The following is a 20,390-nucleotide window of genomic DNA, read 5'->3' as shown; positions in this document are numbered from 1 at the left end:
GGAGCTCAGTCTAATGAGGGAGACAATGTAAGAATAACGGCTTTTTTAGGCTTTTAATTAATTAATTAAATTAATTTAGAGCAGTGATGGTCAAACTTTTTAGAGAGGGGGCCAAAGGAAAGGAAATACTGATCTGTCAGTCTGTTTCTAAGGCAACTCTTTTGAAGTTTCATTGTATTGTATCCTACTCATTGTATTGGTCAGATTAGGAATAGTGTTGCTTGGCCTGCAGGCCCTCATTTACCCATCACTGATTTAGAATATTTTTCCATGGTTACATGATTTATGTTCTTTCCCTCCCCTCCTCCAACCTGCCTCTGTAGCCAACGAAAAATTCCACTGGTTTTTACATATGTCATTTATCAAGACCTATTTCCATGTTATTAAATTTTGTAATAGAATGATCATTTAGAGCCTTCTGTCTCCAGTCATATCCCCATCGAACCATGTGATTAAGCAGTTGAAAAACAATTGTTTTTTGAACAACAAATGTCCAAGCAAGCTCAGATCATGAAATGAAATAGTACAGAGGAAGAAGAGAAGAGGGCCCCCGCACGGAATCCTGTATTTGTGCCAGGCATTACCTGGACAAAGATATCTAGCAAAGGAGACTTAGAAATAAGTCAAATAGGAGGAGAATCAATTTAGTGTCACAGAAACTTAGAGTCAAGAGCAGAATGTGAGCAGTAGTATCAAAGGCTGCACAGAGGCAAGAAGGATGAGGATTCTGAAAAGATCATTAGATTTGGTCCTTAAGAAATCATTAGTAATTTTAAAAAGAACAGTTTAGATTGAATGATGTGATCAGAAACCAGACTGTAGTGGAAGAAAATGAAAGTGGATGCTATAGATTGTAAAGAGCTATTTCAAGAAGTTTGATCATGAAAAGGAGGGAAAGAGATAGGACATTAGCTAGCATGGATAGACTTGTCAAGTGAGCGTTTTTTGATGATGACATGGACATATATGCAGGCAGTAGGGAAGCAGCCAACAGACAGGGAGAGATTAAAGATAAATTAGAGTCGGTGATGATAGAAGGGGCAGTCTGCTAGAAGAAACTGGATGGAATGGGATTACTTGTGCATATAGAAGGGGTAGATTTAGCCAGGAAAAGGGCCTCCTCTTCATGTGATATGAGAGTAAAGGAGGACTAGTTGTAGAAACCATCAGGATGAAGAAAGTAAAATTCGGAGCCAGTGAATGGCCGTAATTTTTTTCATTTGAAATATGAAGCAAAAGGGCAGGGGAATTGAAGCAGATTTGATGAGGAATTAAAAGATTTTGAAAAAATGATGTGGTGAATATCAGATAGTGAATTAACTGGGGAGGTATAAAAAGATTTCCAAGCCATTGTGAGGATCAAGTTGAGATTATGTAACTTAATTTGTAGTATATCTAGTCTGCATAGTTTTGTGATTTTCTCCAGTTTTATTCAGCAACATATGAGTAGATGTGAAAGTGGCAGATGGTGGGGATAATCCAAACATGAAGAAAGTCTTAAGTGTTCCATATTCCATGTCCCCCACCCCTCCTTTTTTAAAGTATCTTTCCTTCTCTCTTAGAATTGATCTGAAGTATTGTTTTGAGGCAAAAGAATGGTAATGGATAGGCAATTTGTGACTTGCCCAGGGTAATATATATCTTGGTCTGGTCTGGGGCTAGATAGAAATAGTGGGTCATTTGTGTTAGTACTTATTCACTCACCAACCAGGATAGGTCAGCCCTCAAGGCAAAAAGTTACAAAACTAAGGAGCTTTGAAAACTGTTCTAGCTTCAGTGTGCTAGGTAGATTGAAGAAGGGGGGGGGGGGGAGCAAGTGATTGCATGGAGACCAGTTATGAAGCCTAATCATAGTGCAAGAAAAGGTATGTCGCTTCCATTAAGTTTTGGTTTTTTTTTTTAGATTTTTTTTTTAAACCCTTGTACTTCGGTGCATTGTCTCATAGGTGGAAGAGTGGTAAGGGTGGGCAATGGGGGTCAAGTGACTTGCCTAGGATCACACAGCTGGGAAGTGGCTGAGGCCGGGTTTGAACCTAGGACCTCCTGTCTCTAAGCCTGACTCTCACTCCACTGTGCTACCCAGCTGCCCCTTCCATTAAGTTTTATTGTTTAAAGAAGCTCCCAGGTTTCAGTATGCAGGAGGGCCAAACTATAAAGCAAATTGTGGGAATTGTAGGAAATGATTGGGTTTATGCCCAATTGAAATTCAGCTTTGTTGAATTTGGCAGTATTGAAATAAAATAATTAACAATTTTGTTTTTGTATTCTTCTACTTTTAATTTGAAATACACTAAATACATTTGCTAATGGATTAGAACTGTTAATATGAATGAAGAGCAAATGACTTCAGTTTTGACTCTAAAAGTATTACTATGGACATAATTCATATATTCATCTAGTAATACAGCTGTATTATTGTGAACAAGGCTTTCTTTTTTATAGTAGACGTAGATGACTAGACGAGATTCTTTCATGATTATTAAGAAATTGTGGTATCTGTTGGTGATGGAATACTATTGTGCTCAAAGGAATAAATAACTGCAGGAATTCCATGTGAACTAGAATGACCTCTAGGAATTGATACAGAGTGAAAGGAGTAGATCCAGGAGAACATTTTACACAGAGACTAATACACTGTGGTAAAATCGAATGTAATGGACTTCTTTACTAGCAGCAATGCAAGGATTCAGAGCAAGGCTGAGGGAGTTATGAGAAAGAATGCTATTCACATCCAGAGGAAGAACTGTGGGAGGAGAAACACAGAAGAAAAGCAACTGCTTGAACACATGGGCTGATGGGAATATTACGGGGATGTAGGCACTAAATGATAACTCTAGTTTAATTATCAATAATATGGAATTAGGTCTTGATCAATCTCATGGGGAAAACCAGAAGAAGTTAACTTAATATTTATATGTGGGTTCAGAAGGGTGAGTAGGAGACAGGAATGGACAATAGGTGGGGACTTAACAAGTTAGGGAAACTGGGTTTAGCTGTTAGGGGAAATTACTGTTGTTGACAGAAGTGACAGTTAGGCCTTAACTGTCACCCTGCTCCACCTAGCCTGGGATAAACACAGAGTAAAACAAAATACACATACTATGAGAACTTTAAGGTATGAAGAAAACAAAACAGGGGAACAGTTTAATTGTAATTTGAGAGAATAGGTGAGGGGGTAAGGTGAAACTATGTCTGATTGTCCAGGACTGGATTCAAAGTAAGTTCCTTAGCCAATCTGGCTTCGACCAGGTGACAGCTTGGCTAAGGATCTGAGGAAGAGGGCTTGGGTTTGGGTTGTCACAACTGATCTAGAGATGTCTTCAGGATACCAGGAACCAACTCCTCCACCGCCAATGATCCAAAAGTAACCAGGTAGATAAAGATGCCTGCAAACTGTCAATGGAACACAGGCCTCTTCCCTATTCAGAGTTGACTTGCAGGATGATATCTTCAGCCTTTATAACCTTCACCAATCTCCAAGATCCCAGGTCAAATAGGGACTGCTGATTGCACTTCTGCTCCAAACCCTTCTCAAAACAGTTGCTTAACTCTCTCCTTTCTACCCCTTGCATTCTATTCAGAATGTCCATGACTTCCAACAAAGGCTTTCCCTAATATGCTTGCAAAAATCTGCCTTTATACTTTTAAAGCCTATACCTATTACATCAATGATATATGTAAAACCCCATGGAATTGTATTTTGGCTAAGGGGGGTTTGGGAGGTTGGGGGGAGAGGGAAAGAACATGAAATATTTAACTATGGGAAAATATTCAAAATAACATTAAAAAAAAAAAAGAATTGTAGCTATTCAGGGCTACCCACAGATCTAGAAGGGTGTTTCTCCAGTTGTATATGTTCACTTTATTGTATAAACAACTGGACATTTGCCTTCTTTCCTTCTTTTTTTTCCTTTTTTTTTTCTTCTTTAAAATAAACTTTTATGTACTTTTTTGTATTACCTACATTTTCCATTATACTCTACTTTCCAGAAAACTAATCCTTATAATAAAAAATAAAAAAGGAAAAAAGTTCAGCAAAACTACCCAATATATAAAAAATTCTAATACTATTTTAAACCCAGGATCCTCCTACCCCAGCAAAGAAGTAGCACTCCCCTACTCTTTAGGTATTTTACAGTGAAAATTTCAAGTGATTTTTAAAAATAGCACCTAAGAAACAAATTTACACATGATATTTGGATATATTTTATAAGATTTTTTTTTTACATTCAGTTAATGCTTAAAATATTTATCCTGGCAGATGAATTAATGAAGGCACAAATAGGGTTCTTTTGAATACGAATATGGTTTAAGTATATTTCCCAAGTGATAATTCTTGTGAATGAGTATGTGATGACCCTTCTGTGTTTTTGAACACTGAAAAGTTGTTTCTGTAATTGAAATACAAGTGTTAAACTCATGTATGTTTGAATTTTAGGTACTTATACTGTGAAATTTTATGATGGAGTAATTCAGACTGTCAAACATATTCATGTCAAAGCTTTTTCCAAAGATCAGGTGAGAAAGTTTTGTGCTTTGCATGTAGTTTGAATAATTCTAATGTTTTAGTTGCTTAAAAAATGAAATACATTAGCTTTGTTATGAGGTGGTAAAAATGTTTATTAGTTTGACAGATTTCTCATTTGAGGGTGTTCTGGGTAAAATACTTGGTAATGGGGTTGATTTATAATTCTCTTTAACTCAGATTCTTTAGGACACAAATACTGTCAACTTCATTGTTTTTCTAATCTCTTCCTTTCTTCCTTTCTCCTCTTGTAAAACCATTATCCACTCAGATTAAAACTTACTCACTCAGGAGCAAGTTGCCTCAAGAGACATAAAGAGCATTACTTTTTAGGTTGCTTCTGTGCCCTCAAACAATAGCTGTTATTTTCTTTGTTTACCTCATTCTTAAGCCCAACATGATTAATTCCTCCCCAATACTGTGGTTTGCTAGAATCCATCAGGAATTTTTTTGTTATACCTGACATTTTATACACATCACCTAATGAAACTTTTGGGGAGAAAAAATTAAAAATAGTAGTGTTGACTTTTGTTTGTTTCTAGAATTACAATTTTTGTTGTTAGCTTTAATTGTTGAAACATTTAAAGACAACCCAGATTTTCAATGAACTTTATTAGTAAATTACTAAAAATATCAATTATCCAGTGAATCTACTTATTTCTTTAGTGGTAAGTCAGTGTAATAGTTCTCAATAGTGATTCACCACATGAGGTTTCATACTTTGATAATTAAATGCTTTTATTTGCCTTATAGTATAGTAAAAGCTTTTCTTAAATGTATGTTATATTATAATGCTTTTCTTAAATGTATGTTACATTATAAAAGGAAATAGCTAATCTACTGAGAAGCAGACAACTTAAAAATTCTGGTATTCCTCTAATTGATGTTTCTCTCTTGTTTAATGACTAAATCCTAAGGACTAAAGGGGACTCTTTAGTTACAATAAAACCTCATTAATTCAGGTTCTACTTATGTGGGATATTTGTTTATTTTAAAAATCCTTTCCTTCTGTCTTCCAAGAGAGAAGATTGATAAAGTGATTGCCCAGCTAGGGAGTGTCTGAGGCCACTTATTTGGGATTTATAAAGCAAATAATTTTTGTGGGGGGCTTCAGATACACTTTTTTTTTTTTTTAACCCTTAACTTCTGTGTATTGACTTATAGGTGGAAGATTGGTAAGGGTAGGCAATGGGGGTCAAGTGACTTGCCCAGGGTCACACAGCTGGGAAGTGTCTGAGGCCGGATTTGAACCTAGGACCTCCTGTCTCTAGGCCTGGCTCTCAATCTACTGAGCTACCCAGCTGCCCCACACTTTTTTTTTTTTTAAAAGAAGAAAGTGGTTTGTTCCCTGTGTAATTAATATTACTCTTAAGCTATGCCCTGAACACATTTTGAAAAGTTTTTCTGTACTTCCTAATGTGTTCATCCCTAGATCTTTTTGAGGGATAGCCTTTCTTTTTTGTTGTCTGACCTCTAGGCTGAATTCTTCAAGTCCTGGCCTAGGCTTGAATTTATTAAAAACAAACCAAAAACACAAACACAAACAAAAATCGGAACTTCCTTTAGTACTTTTATTAATTAAGACACAGTTTTACTAGTTAACCTGACTAGTTTAGGTAATTAAGGAAAACAAAACAAAATAAATTTTAAAAGCTTGATTAAAATGGCCACATAGTTGTAGAACTATTGTTGGTTTTTTATCCTATATGAAGAACCTTCTCCCAAATTTTCATTCAGTGTATTGGTATTACTTCTCATTTACCTCAATCTTTGACCAGATGTGCATCTGCCCATCACTCATTTGAATACTCGACTAATTTCCAGCGAGGTGCTCCTAGGCAGACTGAGATTTGAAAGGTTGTTTCAAAGATTTGGGTTCCTTAAATGCAGCTTGTATTGTAGCAGTTACTTTGCATTTGAAGATGATAAGCACTTAAAGGCATTCCTTAAAGAGTAGAATTCTCTGATGCCACTGCCCTGGATCTAGGACTAGCCACCTGGGATAGAAATAGATCCATAGGAAGAAAGAAAGGTAGACAGAAAGACTCAAATGAAAGAAGAAAATTTATTATCCAGTGACTTGGTGTCAGGGGGCACGTATGGCAGGCTGTTTCTCAGATTGCACCATATAGTTGTTTGCCCATTTTATCTGTGCACAGTTGGTCTACTATAGACGTTTAAGTGACAGCCTTCATGTAGAACTTTTCATCTAGTACATTAATTGGTCCAAAAGGGTACATTTTGCTCTCTGTTCTCATTGTTCTTAGCATCTTTATGTTGGTTTCAAAAAAGGAAAATTAACTAAAATGAATAATAGATTAGGAAAATTTTTTTATTATCTCAGAAAGACTTTTTATTTATTGTAATGTCATTCTTTCCTGTGGACTTAGGTTATAGGAAATTTTTTTTTCCACCTCCTATCTCACGTATGGTGAAAATACCTAGATCCTTCCTTGCCAAGGACTAACCATGTCATACCCTTTTTGGTTAAGAGGACAATTGAACCTGTCATGTCAGTCTTAGAGTTCTGTGCTCCAAGTTCTCCCATGCCTTAGGACATTAGACTGTGAAGGTATCTATTATCTAGGATTCTTATCCTGGATCTTCAGACTGAGTTTTGTCTCCAAAGTTGTTATTTGGAACGAGGGCTGACAAATACTTCTTTTTCCTGTGTAGGCTTTCTGTTTTTCTTGCTTAAGGTAGGGGCATTTAGAGAAAGCATCTTGTGATTTTGAAGGTTCAGAGACTGGATTCAGGAAGTTTTATTGTTGTTACTTGTATTATAAGGTAGATAGATACACCTGAGGGGTAGTAACTGTCTGCTCCTGGAAAACAGAGATGAAAATTTTCCAGGACACGTGACATAGGCTCTTAGTCTAAGCATGACCACCACGTTTCATAGACTCTTTCCTAGTAAAGGTATAGAGGTCCTGCTCTGTAAACCAGAGATGTTTTGAGAGGCCTAGGGTAGTTGTCGGATGTAAAGAATGAAACAGATTGGAAGCACGGCTTGTTAGCTCAAAGTGCTCCGAGGTACAGTGTAGTCACAGGTTTATTATATATGAAGTTAAAGATCCCTTTCACTCAAAAGCACAAGGAAAGTTTCCCACAGCTACACAGAGCTGTATTTTTACCATAGACAAAACAAAAGCCTTAGAAGCTTCAAGGTGTAGATAAAACCTATGCTAAACTATCAGCTATATTTGTTATCACCAAGCCAAGTCTGAGAACATTTTGGTAGGACGAAAAGCCCCTGAATTTTTTGGCCTTCATTGTCTCAAATAACTTTTTTTAGACCCATCAGTTTATTCTAAATCTGGGCAAACTGCCCCTGCTAAGGGTTCAGCCTTGGTTTTACCAAGCAGCTGCATTCCTGAGCAAAGGGGAAGAATGTTAACCTCTTGACTGTTGGTTTGCCAAGAGCTCAAAGCTTTTTCAGTAAGACCACATTGCTTTTTAAGAAAAGGTGTGAAATATGAAAAGGAGTCACAAGAGGAATCTCAGATTTTTATCTTAGATTACCCAATCCAGACTTACCCTGATAAGAGTAGTTGGGGTTCAACACACTGCTCTGCCGGGCTATCTTGACCTTTTGATGGGGTCCAGATAAAATATCTATTTAAGATTCTAATTTCTCTTAATGGCTTCCCACATAAAGGTGCTTAGACCAGAGAATGGTGATGGCTATTTAAAGCACTCACCCTTCAGTTGCTAAAGGTAATTTTCCTGTGCATCACATAATAATCACAGCAAAAGGACCAAATAAGAGTTTGTATGCTATATGTATATTTTTAAAAGGCTCTCTGATGATGAACTTCTAAAAATCATGAGTATAGATTTGTATACTACTTATAATACATAGCAATTTCTGCATAAGGTAGTAAATGCTTTATAGAATTGGAGAACTGAATTTCAAACCCATCACTTATCAGAAATATAGGTGTATGGCCAGTTTTTTTTAAGCCTTGGAAGTGTTTTAAAAACAGTATTCAAATAGTTCTTTTGAACAATGTCAGATTAGATGGAGATAGAACAAATATTCTTATTTTTATTTGTCTTTCAACCTTTGTGAAAACCTTCCGTTTCAAAAGTGTAAGTAATCACAAAATATTTCTCACTGCTTTTGCCTGTTTTAGAATATTGTGGGCAATGCCAGGCCTAAAGAAAAAGATAATGAAAGCCTCTCATCTCCTGAAAACCAAGAGAAGTTTAAAGAGCAGAGAAAAGTGTCTGCTCATGCTAAAAAAGAGAAAGATGATAAAACTTTAAAGGCTGAAAAAAGAGCCAGACAGCCTGACAGAGAAGGAAAGCTAGTCAGTCCTGACAAAGGGAAGGGGTCTGAAAAAGGTCTGCTGAAGAACGAGAAAGAGGACAAGGAGAATATTTCGGAAAATGATAGAGAATATGCTGCGGAGACGCAGGCAGACAAGAAGCCTGAGAATGACATTGTGAAGAATACACAAGAGAACTTAAGGGAACCTAAAAGAAAACGAGGCCGACCCCCTTCCATACCTCCATCTGGTGAGTTCTGAAGTGCATGTGTATGGGTGCAGAAAACCCAACGTGACTTTTTCTGTAGGAAATGCTTTCATTGTTGGTGAAATGCAGTTGTGGCAACTAGAGAACAATTATTACTGACTTGGAAAAAATATTTCGTAATGTCCAGGTGATGTTTTTATGAATATAAACATGCAAATAGAGTTGTACTGATGTCTTTATGCAGTGATATCAGCAAATCAATAGATTTTTTTTGCAGGTCATATGCAGCAGTTGCATTGGGCACTTCAGTTTTATGCAGAAGAAACTCATGTTGACATAAAATATTTCAGCAAACCCATATACTTTTTGCTTGTGCATATTTGAGTAATTTCAACTGCTAAAAGGAAATTTAACTTAAGACTTCAGCAAGGAAAAGAATTTCAAAATTAATTCAAAAGTTGTAAATACAATAGGTCCACATTGAAAGAGGAGTGTTTATATGCTAGGGGGGGAAAGATATACTAGAACTCAGATAGGGGAATAGCATGAACTTTGAAATCCAGGAGCAATTTTGGAGGAGTATTTAATCAGTCCTTGAGATTGTTTTTCTGTGTTCCTAGACAGAAGTTAATATGCTATAGCAGAAAGGACATCAAAACAGAACTTGGGAAATCTGGTTTTGAGTTAGAGTTATACTTGTGTATAACTTCCTGGACTTCAATTTTCCTGTCGGTAAAATGATAGGGTGAAGTAGATGATTCTGGTCCTTTCCAAATATGTAACAGTCTATTCTATATAACAGTATTCTCTGATCCAACGCATACATGGTATTAGATTAAATTCTGTTAGAACAGATTCCAAATTCCACTTCAGTAAAATGAAGAGTTTGGGCTAAATATAAATAGCCTCCAAATGAGGTTTATTCCAATTCTGGATCTATGATACTAAGAGTTAGGTGAAGTGGTTTAAAAAAATAATTACATCATCAGATATTAATTTAGCTAGTTGTCATAGCATTTTTGACACTTTAAAGGAAATTAATCATTTTTTGACATGTTTGAACTCAAAGATTCTTTAAGGAATATGAATGTGAATTGGTGTATTGAAGGATGAGTTGAAAGAGTAAAATGTAAAAGAGAAGTGGAAAATATATGCTGCTTTAAGTGGGCATCTGTAATGTATCAGCAGCTCTTCTAAGGATAACATGATTGATAAGCTCCTACCTTTATAAAAGGTGACATTGAAGGAACAAGAAAATTTGCATTTGCTTTTTTGAGATCAAGCAAGTTAGCTGATTTTAAGGTAATTTTCATGACAAGATGTATGCACTTAAATGTATTGATGAAGTTGGCTCTCAGTAAGACATTGGTTTTCCTCTCTTTTTAAAAAATTTGCATTGATTTTGTAGAACCAAATTCCCAAACTTTGCAACCAATAACATTGGAATTAAGACGACGGAAAATATCAAAAGGAACTGAAATCCCATTAAAGCGCCCCAGGCTTGAAAAAAATTTATGTGAGTATTTTGTGTGTGCAGAAGAAAGAGAATTAGCTTGGTTGTTTAGAACATCGTTTCGATGAAGCTAAACTCACAACTTTATCTTAAATTACTCAGTTGTCTTGTACATTTGAAGCTATTCCATAGTAGGATATGGAGCTATGCTGATGCAAATCCTTATTTGATGTTGGAATAACAAATATTTAGCCATAGGCTATTTTGAGGCAGGGTTAGTAGCATCATATTTGTATTCAAAGTATAGTACATTAGATTTTGATTATACAATGATATAAATTTAATGACATCGGTTACTTTAGTGTCTCATTCTGAGCAAAATTCTGTATAAACCATATTATTGACTTTGAAAATTGGAACTAGAATTTGGGACTCTTAGAGTCTCCAAATAGACTTTAATAGCTAGGATTTGTGAATGATCCTCAATCATGTATTTTCAGACAACAAAATCTTTACACAAGTAAAATTTTCCTAGTGCATGAAGACCACATCCTCTTAAAAGGCATAAAATGGGAAAATGTTTTGTGTATTGTAACAAGATTCCAAAATCCTTTCTATTAGATACTTAAGCAGCAGCTAATCTAGCCTAGAAAGTCACTCTTAGCTTTGGTATTTCTTTTAATCTCAGTTGACTATAACTCTGTTAATGGATTTTAGCTCAGGAAAAGTCAAAAGCATACCCAGAAAACAATGACAAAGACTTGACCAGGAGGCGATCATCAAGGCTTTCTAATAGTGGAAGCCATGAGATCCTAGATGCAGACGTGGTCATATCAAATGTGGTTGATAGTGCTCCTTCAGAAGACACTCTGCCTCTTGCCAAGGAACCAGAAGAAGGTAAGTAAGTACCTGTCTGTCCTCTAGTTTTGCTTTTCTTCTTCTGGTGGATGATATGTATAAATTAGGGAAATTAACAAGTTTATTAAACCTTTGGGTAGGGGCACCTAGGTGGCCCTATAGATAGAGATAGAGAGCTAGGCGTAGAGACTGAGGTCCTGGTTTCAAATCAGGCTTCAGACACTTCCTATTTGTGTGGCCCTGGGAAAGTCATTTAATCCCAGTTACCTGGCCCTTATTGCTTTTTTGCCTTGGAACTAATATTAAGTATCTATTTGAAGACAGAAGGTAAGGGCTTAAAAACAAAAGAAAAAACCCAAATTCTAAAAAACAACACTTTTTTGTATGCCTTAAACAAATAAGAGACCATTTTGAAATAAAAAAAAATTTTTTTAACTCTTACCTTTCCTCTGTAGAATCAATACTGTGTTTTTGTTCCAAGGCAGAAGAGTGGTAAAGGCTAGGCAATGGGGGGTAAAGTGACTTGCCCAGGTACACCTAGCTGGGGAGTGTCTGAGGTCAGATTTTTTTTTTTTTTTTTTTTTAAACCCTTAACTTCATTGACTTATAGGTGGAAGAGTGGTAAGGGTAGGCAATGGGGGTCAAGTGACTTGCCCAGGGTCACACAGCTGGGAAGTGTCTGAGGTCAGATTTTAACCTAAGACCTCCCATCTCTAGGCCTGGCTCTCAATCCACTGAGCCACCCAGCTGCCCCCTCAAAATCAAATTCTTCAGTGTGTTGTAATGATTTTCTGATACATTCTGCTTTACTAAATTGGTACATGGATTTTCCAAATGTTATATTCAGGTTTCGCTGTTCTTATGGCAAGACTTTTAAGAAAGTTGATTTAGATATATACTACTAATGTGATTCTGCCACTATAAAACAAACCTAGATTGTATTTACTATTCTTTTTTCTTTTATAATTTTCTCCTCAGTGACTATTTCTTGCTATATTATTTCTTGCTCATCCTTTGTTAATTGTGTGTTTACTTAAGTTAGCTTTGGTATTTAACAACTTTATGCATATTGTGAAAGTTAAACCTTAGTAGAAAGTACCTGGCTGTCTTCATCATGTTTTGTTGTGCAACTGTCTATTCCATAATTTTTGTGTAGTTTTTTGACTTGCAAATGTATGGTTGCCAAGCTTCTGTTTTTTTCTTTTAGGTCAGTTAGAATCTCCTGTCCAATCTGATAAAAGCTCATCTGAACTAACAAGCCGGTCCTTTGTGGATGAATTGGAGACTGCAGTGTTTGATTTGAATTGCAATTCAATGGAAGACAAAGCTGTAGACAGTGAACTAGTCTCTCCACTTGCTGAATTGAAAGAGAATTCTGCTGTAACAGGTTCAGATTTAGTCCTAATAAATATAATACTTGATTATTTTTTATTTTGTGACGAGTTACTGATAAGAACTTTCTCATGATTATCTTCTAATAGTACATATTTCTTTGCTTTGCTTAAACATATTATGCTTAACTACTAATAATGAATTTTCTCTTTTCAGATAGTATATTTAAAGTGGTGTATAGTTTGCAAGTGATGAGGTTTGCTTTCAAATAGTGATTGCAGTTCATCAGCTAATGCACTTATAAAATTTCATTTGACTATTAAACCAATATATTTCCTTCTCCCTAAGCTCTTCCTTCTCCCAAATATTGACTATTCTAAAAATAATTGGATGAAGCATTATTAATTTTGTCTTTGTATATTTGTGAAGATTGAAAGTTGAAGTAGAAAGATAAACTGTTTATAATATAAATTTGAGCATATCTTGAAAATATCATAAAGCCCCAAAACCTAAAGGGCAACTCATCTTTCTAGCAGAACCCAACAGGGATGTAGACTGTGATAGTTAATATTACTTCAATGGAGGAATTCAAGGGAAAATATGTAGTAGTGCATCCATCTCTACTTCAGAGTTTATCTAGAACCTAACTATGAACTGAGTTCCTGAGATGCTTTTAGCTATAACTTTTGGGGCCGATGAAAAGAGTCTTGTGAGAAATATTTTTGGTATTTGGGATTTTTTATCACAATCTAAGCTCTTCTGACTCTAGTTTTTTCATTGGTGATCCCTCACGCGTTAAATGTGTTTCTCTCTCTTTCCATCTGTCCCTTCTACTCTCTCTGTCTCCTTTTCTCTGACTGTCTCTCCCTCTCACCCTCTCTCTTTCTCTTTCTACCTACCTTTATCTTCCTCTCTTTCTCTTTCCCTCTCTCCCTCTCCATCTTCAGCTTTCCGTTCTTCTTCTCCATCTCCTGCTTTCTCTGCCTTCCTTTAAGTCCTAGTTAAAATCCTAAAAGTTTGTAGAAAGTCTTTACCAGTCCTTAATTTTAGGGCCTTCACCGTGTTGATTATTTCCAATTTATCCAGTATATAACTGTTTGGTTTTTTTTAACCCTTAACTTCTGTGTATTGGCTCCTTGGTGGAAGAGTGGTAAGGGTGGGCAATGGGGGGGTCAAGTGACTTGCCCAAGGTCACACAGCTGAGAAGTGTCTGAGGCCAGATTTGAACCTAGGACTTCCTGTCTCTAGGCCTGACCTTCAATCCACTGACCTACCCAGCTGCCCCTATAATTGGTTTTTAATAGTTGTTTGTTTGTTTGTCATCTTCACCATTAGATTGTAGGGACTATCTTTTGCTTTTCTTTGTTACTTAGCATAGTGCCTGGCACATTTTTTGTTATTTGGTCTTTTCAGTTATGATTCCATTTGGGGTTTTTCTTGGCAAAGATAATAGATTGGTTTGCCATTTACTTTTACAGCTTGTTTGACAGATGAGGAAACCAAGGCAAACAGGGTGAAGCAACTTGTCCAGGGTTACACAGTAAGTGTCTGGGACTGAATTTGATTTCAGGTCTTCTAACTAAGCCCAGATATCCATCCACTGTGCAAACTAGCTGCTTAGTAGGTACCTAATAAATATTGATCAACTGTCAGTGGACATATGAACCTAGATGTATAGTTTATATAAATGTGATTGAGTTATTGATAGATTGTCTAGTTTGCTGGCATAGGGAGTACCCAAGTGACGTTTTTGAGACAGACACTAGAAAATAGGAGAAGGCTGTATGCAGTTATGATACCACAACTGGGGAATAACAGGCTAAAAAGAAACCAGGGAGTGTATAATGAAAGGTTGCTTAATAAAAATATAGCTGGCATATCCTAGATATTCAGTGAGCAAGTTAAAACATTAAAAATATGTAAATCCCATTTTGCATTTATGGTACTGTAAGACTAGATTGTGAAATTATTTGATATAACTTTAATATACTTGTCATTTTAAAGAAATAAATAGTGCCAAATGTAATAGCATTTTCATAATGTTGAATTACTATATGTGTGGGCCTTTTCTGTTTTTTCTCCCTAAAGTTTAATTTCAAATATTAAGTATAACTCTTCATTTGGAATTCATGTTTTATATAGACAATAAAGCTGAAATCTATTTTCTTACAAAAATCCATCAACAAATTTTTGAGAGTTTTTTTAGTGTAACAAGTTTTAAAGACTAACTTAGACTTCTTGTTCTTAATACATTCTTTAGATCTTTATAGCTGCTGTATAAAACTGCTTGAAAAGATTGGCTTATTCCTATTTTTATTATGTTGAGTCAGTATGGTGCATTGGATTTGGAATCAGATTTGGGGTTTGAACCCTCCTTCTGCTGGTTTACTCCCATTGTAACACTAGATGTGTCTTTTTAACTTTTGTGATTCGGTTTCCTCATTTATAAATTGGGAGGGGGCTAGATTGGATGTTAAATCAATCACTAAGCATGTAATAAGCACCTACTTTGTTCTGGGCCACTGATGGCAAACATTTTAGAGGTGGAGTGCTGGCCCTGCCCCACCCCCCCAGTGCCATACCCTGCCCTCTGCTCCACCCCCACTCCCCCTTACCATAGACAGGGAAAGGAAGAAGTGCTCATATTAAGCTGCTGGGCAGAGGGGTAGATGATCTGAGAAATGACCTTGGGTGCATGAAGAGGGGGGGGGCAACAGCTCTACTCCAAACCCCTCTGGCTTTCTAGTAATGGACTCTGGTGAGCTATTGCAGGGGTACCCATTGAGAGGGTTCTGTGTGCCCTTTTGGGCATATGTGCCATATGTTCACCATTATTGTTGGGACTGGGAATATAAATACAATAATGAGATAGTCCCTGCTCTTAAGGGGCTATTCTGCTATTTGGGGATACAATGTGTTCCTAGGATACACACAAAATAAAAAATGTGTGTATAAGTGGGGTTAACTGGAATAGCGAGAAAAGGACTTTTTTAGGATATAGCAAATGAACTAAGCCTTTAAAGGAGGTGGAGTTTCCCAGAGGCAGAGGTGAGGAGGTAAGAAAGAACATGCCGAAAAGGGGAGCAGACAGTATGGTATGTATGCTGGATATAGAATATTTGATGTGGAGAACAGTAAGTAGGACAGTTTGGCTGGAGCATAGAGCATATAAGAGAGAGTAATGTATAATCAGCCTGGAACCAGACTGGAAAGGGCTTTAAAATGCTAAACAGAAGAGTTTATGTTTCATCTTAGAGACTGTGGGGAGCCACTAAAACTTTTCAAGTAGAGGAGTGATATGGTTTAATCTCTGCTTTAGCAATGTTGATTTTTTTTTTTAACTCTTACCTTCCATCTTCTATTTAATAGGCAGAAAAGGGTTAAAGGCTAGGCAATGGAAATTAAATAACTTGTCCAGGGTCACACACAGCTAGGAAGTGTTCTCAATCAGATTTGAACCTCCCGTCTCTAGGCCTGGCTCTATCCACTGAACCACCTAGCTGCCCCAATAGATTGTTTAACACATTGATTTTTAGCTATCTCTCCAAGTAATGGACTTCTGCTTTGCTTTCAGTTCTTTGCTACTATAAAAGTATTGCTATGACTGGTTTTGTGTGTATGGGATGATTTTTGCCTATATTCTCCTTGAGACATATCTCTAATAATGTAATCTCTGGATTGATGAATTAGTACATTTTAGTTGTTAAGTGCTACTAACTTAAAATTCTTGTTGTGGGAGAGGTAGGCACCTTTTGGGCAGGAGAATCCAAGGGAGCGTTTCCTTGGGACTTTGAATCAGTGCTTTTTCCATTGCTTGTGCTTTTTTGGTTTGTTGATAGGTTGTGACTAGCTCTCCCAATTTAAGATATAAAGTCTTGCTGCCATGGCCACTTATTTTCAGAAACAGTGTCATACCCAACTTCTGGTTTAGTTTAGAAGAGCTAATTTTATTTAATTTTATTTTTTTACCTACAAATTTTTGCTTTTTGTGGTAAGTATTAAATTGGTCAGCAAGCATTTATTAAATGCCTGTTGTGTACTCAACACTATTTCTAGGAAGTTATACAAAGACCAAAACAGCCATCTTGTCTTGAAAGAGGCTATTTTCCTGTGTTGAAACAACACATGTGGAAACAATGTACATGTATGTTTAAGGGAATAAAAAAGAAAAGTAAAGTAATACTTTCTCAGACATAGAGTACTAACAAGGGACATTGTTAGGAAATGCTTGCTAGAGGAGATTATTTCTTGAAGTAGTAGTGTAGGGGTTCCAAGAATTAGAAGTGAGGAGGGTTAGTTTGCTAGTTGAAGAGACAGCCTAAATACTGCTATTTATTTAATAATAAATTCAAGTAACACTAGACTCTCAATTTAAGCATTTCCATGGCTTGAATATTTGGTCATAACACAGTGTCCCCTGTCTCTGTAATGTTCAGTCCTTGCATAGTATAGGATACTGTTTCCAGAACTGAAAAGAGAGTCTTGTTCTTCTTCCAATATAACACCCTCTCTAGAGCCTGGAGATATGCTGGTGGGACAGGAGAGGGTTGCTTTAACTAAACTTAACTTTAGTTAACAAACTAAAATAATGTTTATTTTAGTTTGTCTATACATTCCTTTTTGTTTACTTTTAGGTCTTTTTCCAAAGCAATGTTGTATTTAAATATTTTAGTTTTTATTAGAAAGCAGTAGCTTAAATTTTTTTCCAATGATTATACTTTTCTTGTGACCTTAAAACTTCTTTTTTTTTTTTTTTTAAACCCTTACCTTCCGTCGTGGAGTCAATACTGTGTATTGGCTCCAAGGCAGAAGAGTGGTAAGGATAGGCAATGGGGGTTCAAGTGACTTGCCCAGGGTCACACAACCAGGAAGTGACTGAGGCCAGATTTGAACTTAGGACCTCCCGTCTCTAGGCCTGACTCTCAATCCACTGAGCTACCCAGCTGCCCCCTAAAACCTCCTTTTTTTTTCAGGGAGCCTTAATCTTAGATTTTCCTTGTTTTTATTACTGTTATTTGCTTAGACTAGACCAGTGATTTCCAAAGTGGGCGCCCCCGCCCCCTGGTGGGTGATGTAGCAATCCAGGGAGCGGTGGTGACCACAGGTGCATTTATCTTTCCTATTAATTGCTATTAAAATTTTTTAAAAATTAATTTCCAGGGGGCTAAGTAATATTTTTTCTGGAAAAGGGGCAGTAGGCCACAAAAGTTTGGGAACCATTGGACTAGACAGTAAAGGAATAGCTCATGGCCAGAATTTATTTTATTTTATTAGAATTTTTTTAAACCCTTGCCTTCCAGTTTTAGAATGAATGTTAACTATTGATTCCAATGCAAAAGGGCTAGGCTATTGGGGGTAAGTAACTTGTCTAGGATCACACAGCTAGGAAGTGTCTGAAGACAGATTTTAACCCATGTCCTTCTGACTGTGGGGCCTGGTGCTCTATCCACTGAGATACTTAAGCTATTCCCATCCCCCTCATCCCTCCCCCCCACCCCTCATATTTATTTTAGTAGTCAAGTTACAGCTGGCAAGATATGGTATTAATAAAAGGTTTGATATACCTTAAGTAAGATGAAATTATTCTTTTATTCACTTTCCTTTCTTAACATTTCTTGTTTATGCTAATTTGTACATTCTTTTAGCAGTTTGTGGATTAGTCTGTCATTTAATTCCATTACACAGAACATGTTTCGAACCTTCGTGTTCTTCCTTGTGAGAGTGAATTTAAAACAATTTGAACATTACAAGATTATTCTCTGCTTTTTAATGTATTTATTGTTATGGCATGTTTGGGGATTGTGATAAAGTCTGGCAGCTAGAAGGCACAGTCAATAGAGCACCAGGCCAGGAATCAGGAGGATCTGGATTCAAATGTGACCTCTTAACATTTTCTAGCTATGTGACCCTATCTAAGTCATGTAATCTTGTTTGCCTAGCTCTTCCCCTTCTGTCTTAGAGTTGTTACCAAGACAGAAAGTAAAGGTTTGTGCTTAAAAAATATTACAACAGTTTTCTCTGTGTTCTTCTTTGTCTCTGTAAGACAGAACCCTGAGTTCTGAGAGTCCTGTTGTGGCTCTACTATAACTTCTGTTGTTATTTTATTTATTTTTTTGTGTGTGTTATTTTTGCTCTTATCCCTAGAAATAGTTGATTTGCTAGATAAACATTCCAAACTATGGTTTGTATTTTGTTGTTGTCACTTTTGGAAAAAAACATATACTTGTGTCGCCTTTCCCCTCTTATCTCTGTATTTGATTTGGTGTGAATTGCTCTTTAGCTGGGGAGAAATATGGAAAGCAGTTTCTAGGTATTTAAACCAATGTCTGCCATAATGTGATAACTATTTAATGAAAAGCTTTCAGTTTTAAGTTATAATTATATCCTTTACATGTGATTTAGTGTTAGCTTTGAACTATTTAGAAGCAAAATTATACAGAAACAATAGCATTCACATAATTTGCTTCCAAAAAAGTGTTCATTATCTCTATTCTACTATAGTTCCTAATTCATTTTATTTTTCTTTTTCATATATAATTCTATAAACTTAAAAACTCAATGACAAAATTTAAGTTTTACTTAACTCTCCTTTAACTTTTTTAATTTTAACTTTTTCAAATCATTTAGTTTGCAAACTTTTTTTTTAAGTATAGTCTACTAAAGTGCTGCCAAATCCATCCCACACCAAGAACTCTTGGCCTAGAACATCATTAAGAAATAAATATAGGGAGGCAACTAGGTCACTCAGAGGATAGAGAATCAGGACTGGATATAGAATGTCCTGGGTTCAAATCTAGTCCCAGATATTTCCTAGCTATGCACCCTGGGCAAGTCATTTAACTCCAGTTGCCTCCCCCTTACTACTCTTCTGCCTTGGAACCAATACTTTGTATAGATTCTAAGACAAAAGGTAAAAGAAATAAATATAGGTTCAGCTTCTCTTTAGTTCTGCCATCCTCATAGCCAGTATTCTTTTCTCTATTCCCTTATTCTTTGCCCCCAGATTCCCATTGAAATTGTGGGTGACTTGTATAAATCTGTTAGCTTAAACTGAATTCAAATACTTAATCTTCCAGTAAGTTACATCTGAAGGGCTCCTTTGGAACAGTGGTCGGATAAGGCTGATTTGTTATTTCACAACTATGCATGCCACGTTCTGCACTTCTAATGCTATTTTTTGTATTCTTGTCCTTTTGTGTTTTGTCTGTCAGATGCTAGCTAATAAATTAATGATAAAAAACCTTTGTTTTTCTTTTTGCAGCAACAAATGCTATTAAGAGAGACGAATTTGTTACTTCAAAAGTTCCTACTATTGACCTGAACCACAAATTTAGATGCACATTTGTGGACTGTTTAAAATTCTTCCGCAAAGCTAAACTTCTGCACTATCACATGAAATATTTCCATGGAGTAGAGAAGACACCAGAACCTGAGGAGAGTTCAGTGAAAAGGCATGTCCAAACAAGAGGTTCTTTAGCCTCTGAAAAGGCCAGTCAAGATGGGCTTACCAGAAAGCGGATTACCTCTAGTTCCTTATGTAAGTATCTGGGTGCCATATTGGTTAATGGAGGGTTCTTGATAGCCAATTCTTACTATTCACCTTTTTTTTCCTCTAATACCATTAGAAAGCATATATAAGGTTCTTTTGCCTGTTATCAGGGCACTGACCATAGTATTGGAACTGCCAGTCAGTTGGCTGTGGCCTGTTAAAATTGCACTTGAAGCAAGAAGCTAGAGTTCTAG

General features: G+C 36.3%; 1 protein-coding gene across 2 annotated transcripts in view; it reads left to right on the top strand.

Annotated features, from left to right (window-relative positions):
* PHF20 (PHD finger protein 20) overlaps positions 1-20,390 on the top strand; it is a 127,731-nt gene that overhangs the window by 58,271 nt on the left and 49,070 nt on the right. For both annotated transcript variants that reach the window (XM_044664352.1, XM_044664351.1), the window contains exons 5-10: positions 4,439-4,518; positions 8,662-9,046; positions 10,413-10,520; positions 11,175-11,354; positions 12,523-12,702; positions 19,909-20,184. In XM_044664352.1, coding sequence (XP_044520287.1) covers positions 4,439-4,518; positions 8,662-9,046; positions 10,413-10,520; positions 11,175-11,354; positions 12,523-12,702; positions 19,909-20,184 — 1,209 coding nt within the window. The remainder of the gene's footprint in view (positions 1-4,438; positions 4,519-8,661; positions 9,047-10,412; positions 10,521-11,174; positions 11,355-12,522; positions 12,703-19,908; positions 20,185-20,390) is intronic.

Source organism: Gracilinanus agilis, chromosome 2 (genome assembly GCF_016433145.1).
Source record: "Gracilinanus agilis isolate LMUSP501 chromosome 2, AgileGrace, whole genome shotgun sequence".
NCBI lineage: Eukaryota > Metazoa > Chordata > Mammalia > Didelphimorphia > Didelphidae > Gracilinanus > Gracilinanus agilis.
The sequence above is the reverse complement of the archived record's forward strand: the minus strand, read 5'-3'. Positions and strand labels throughout refer to the sequence as shown.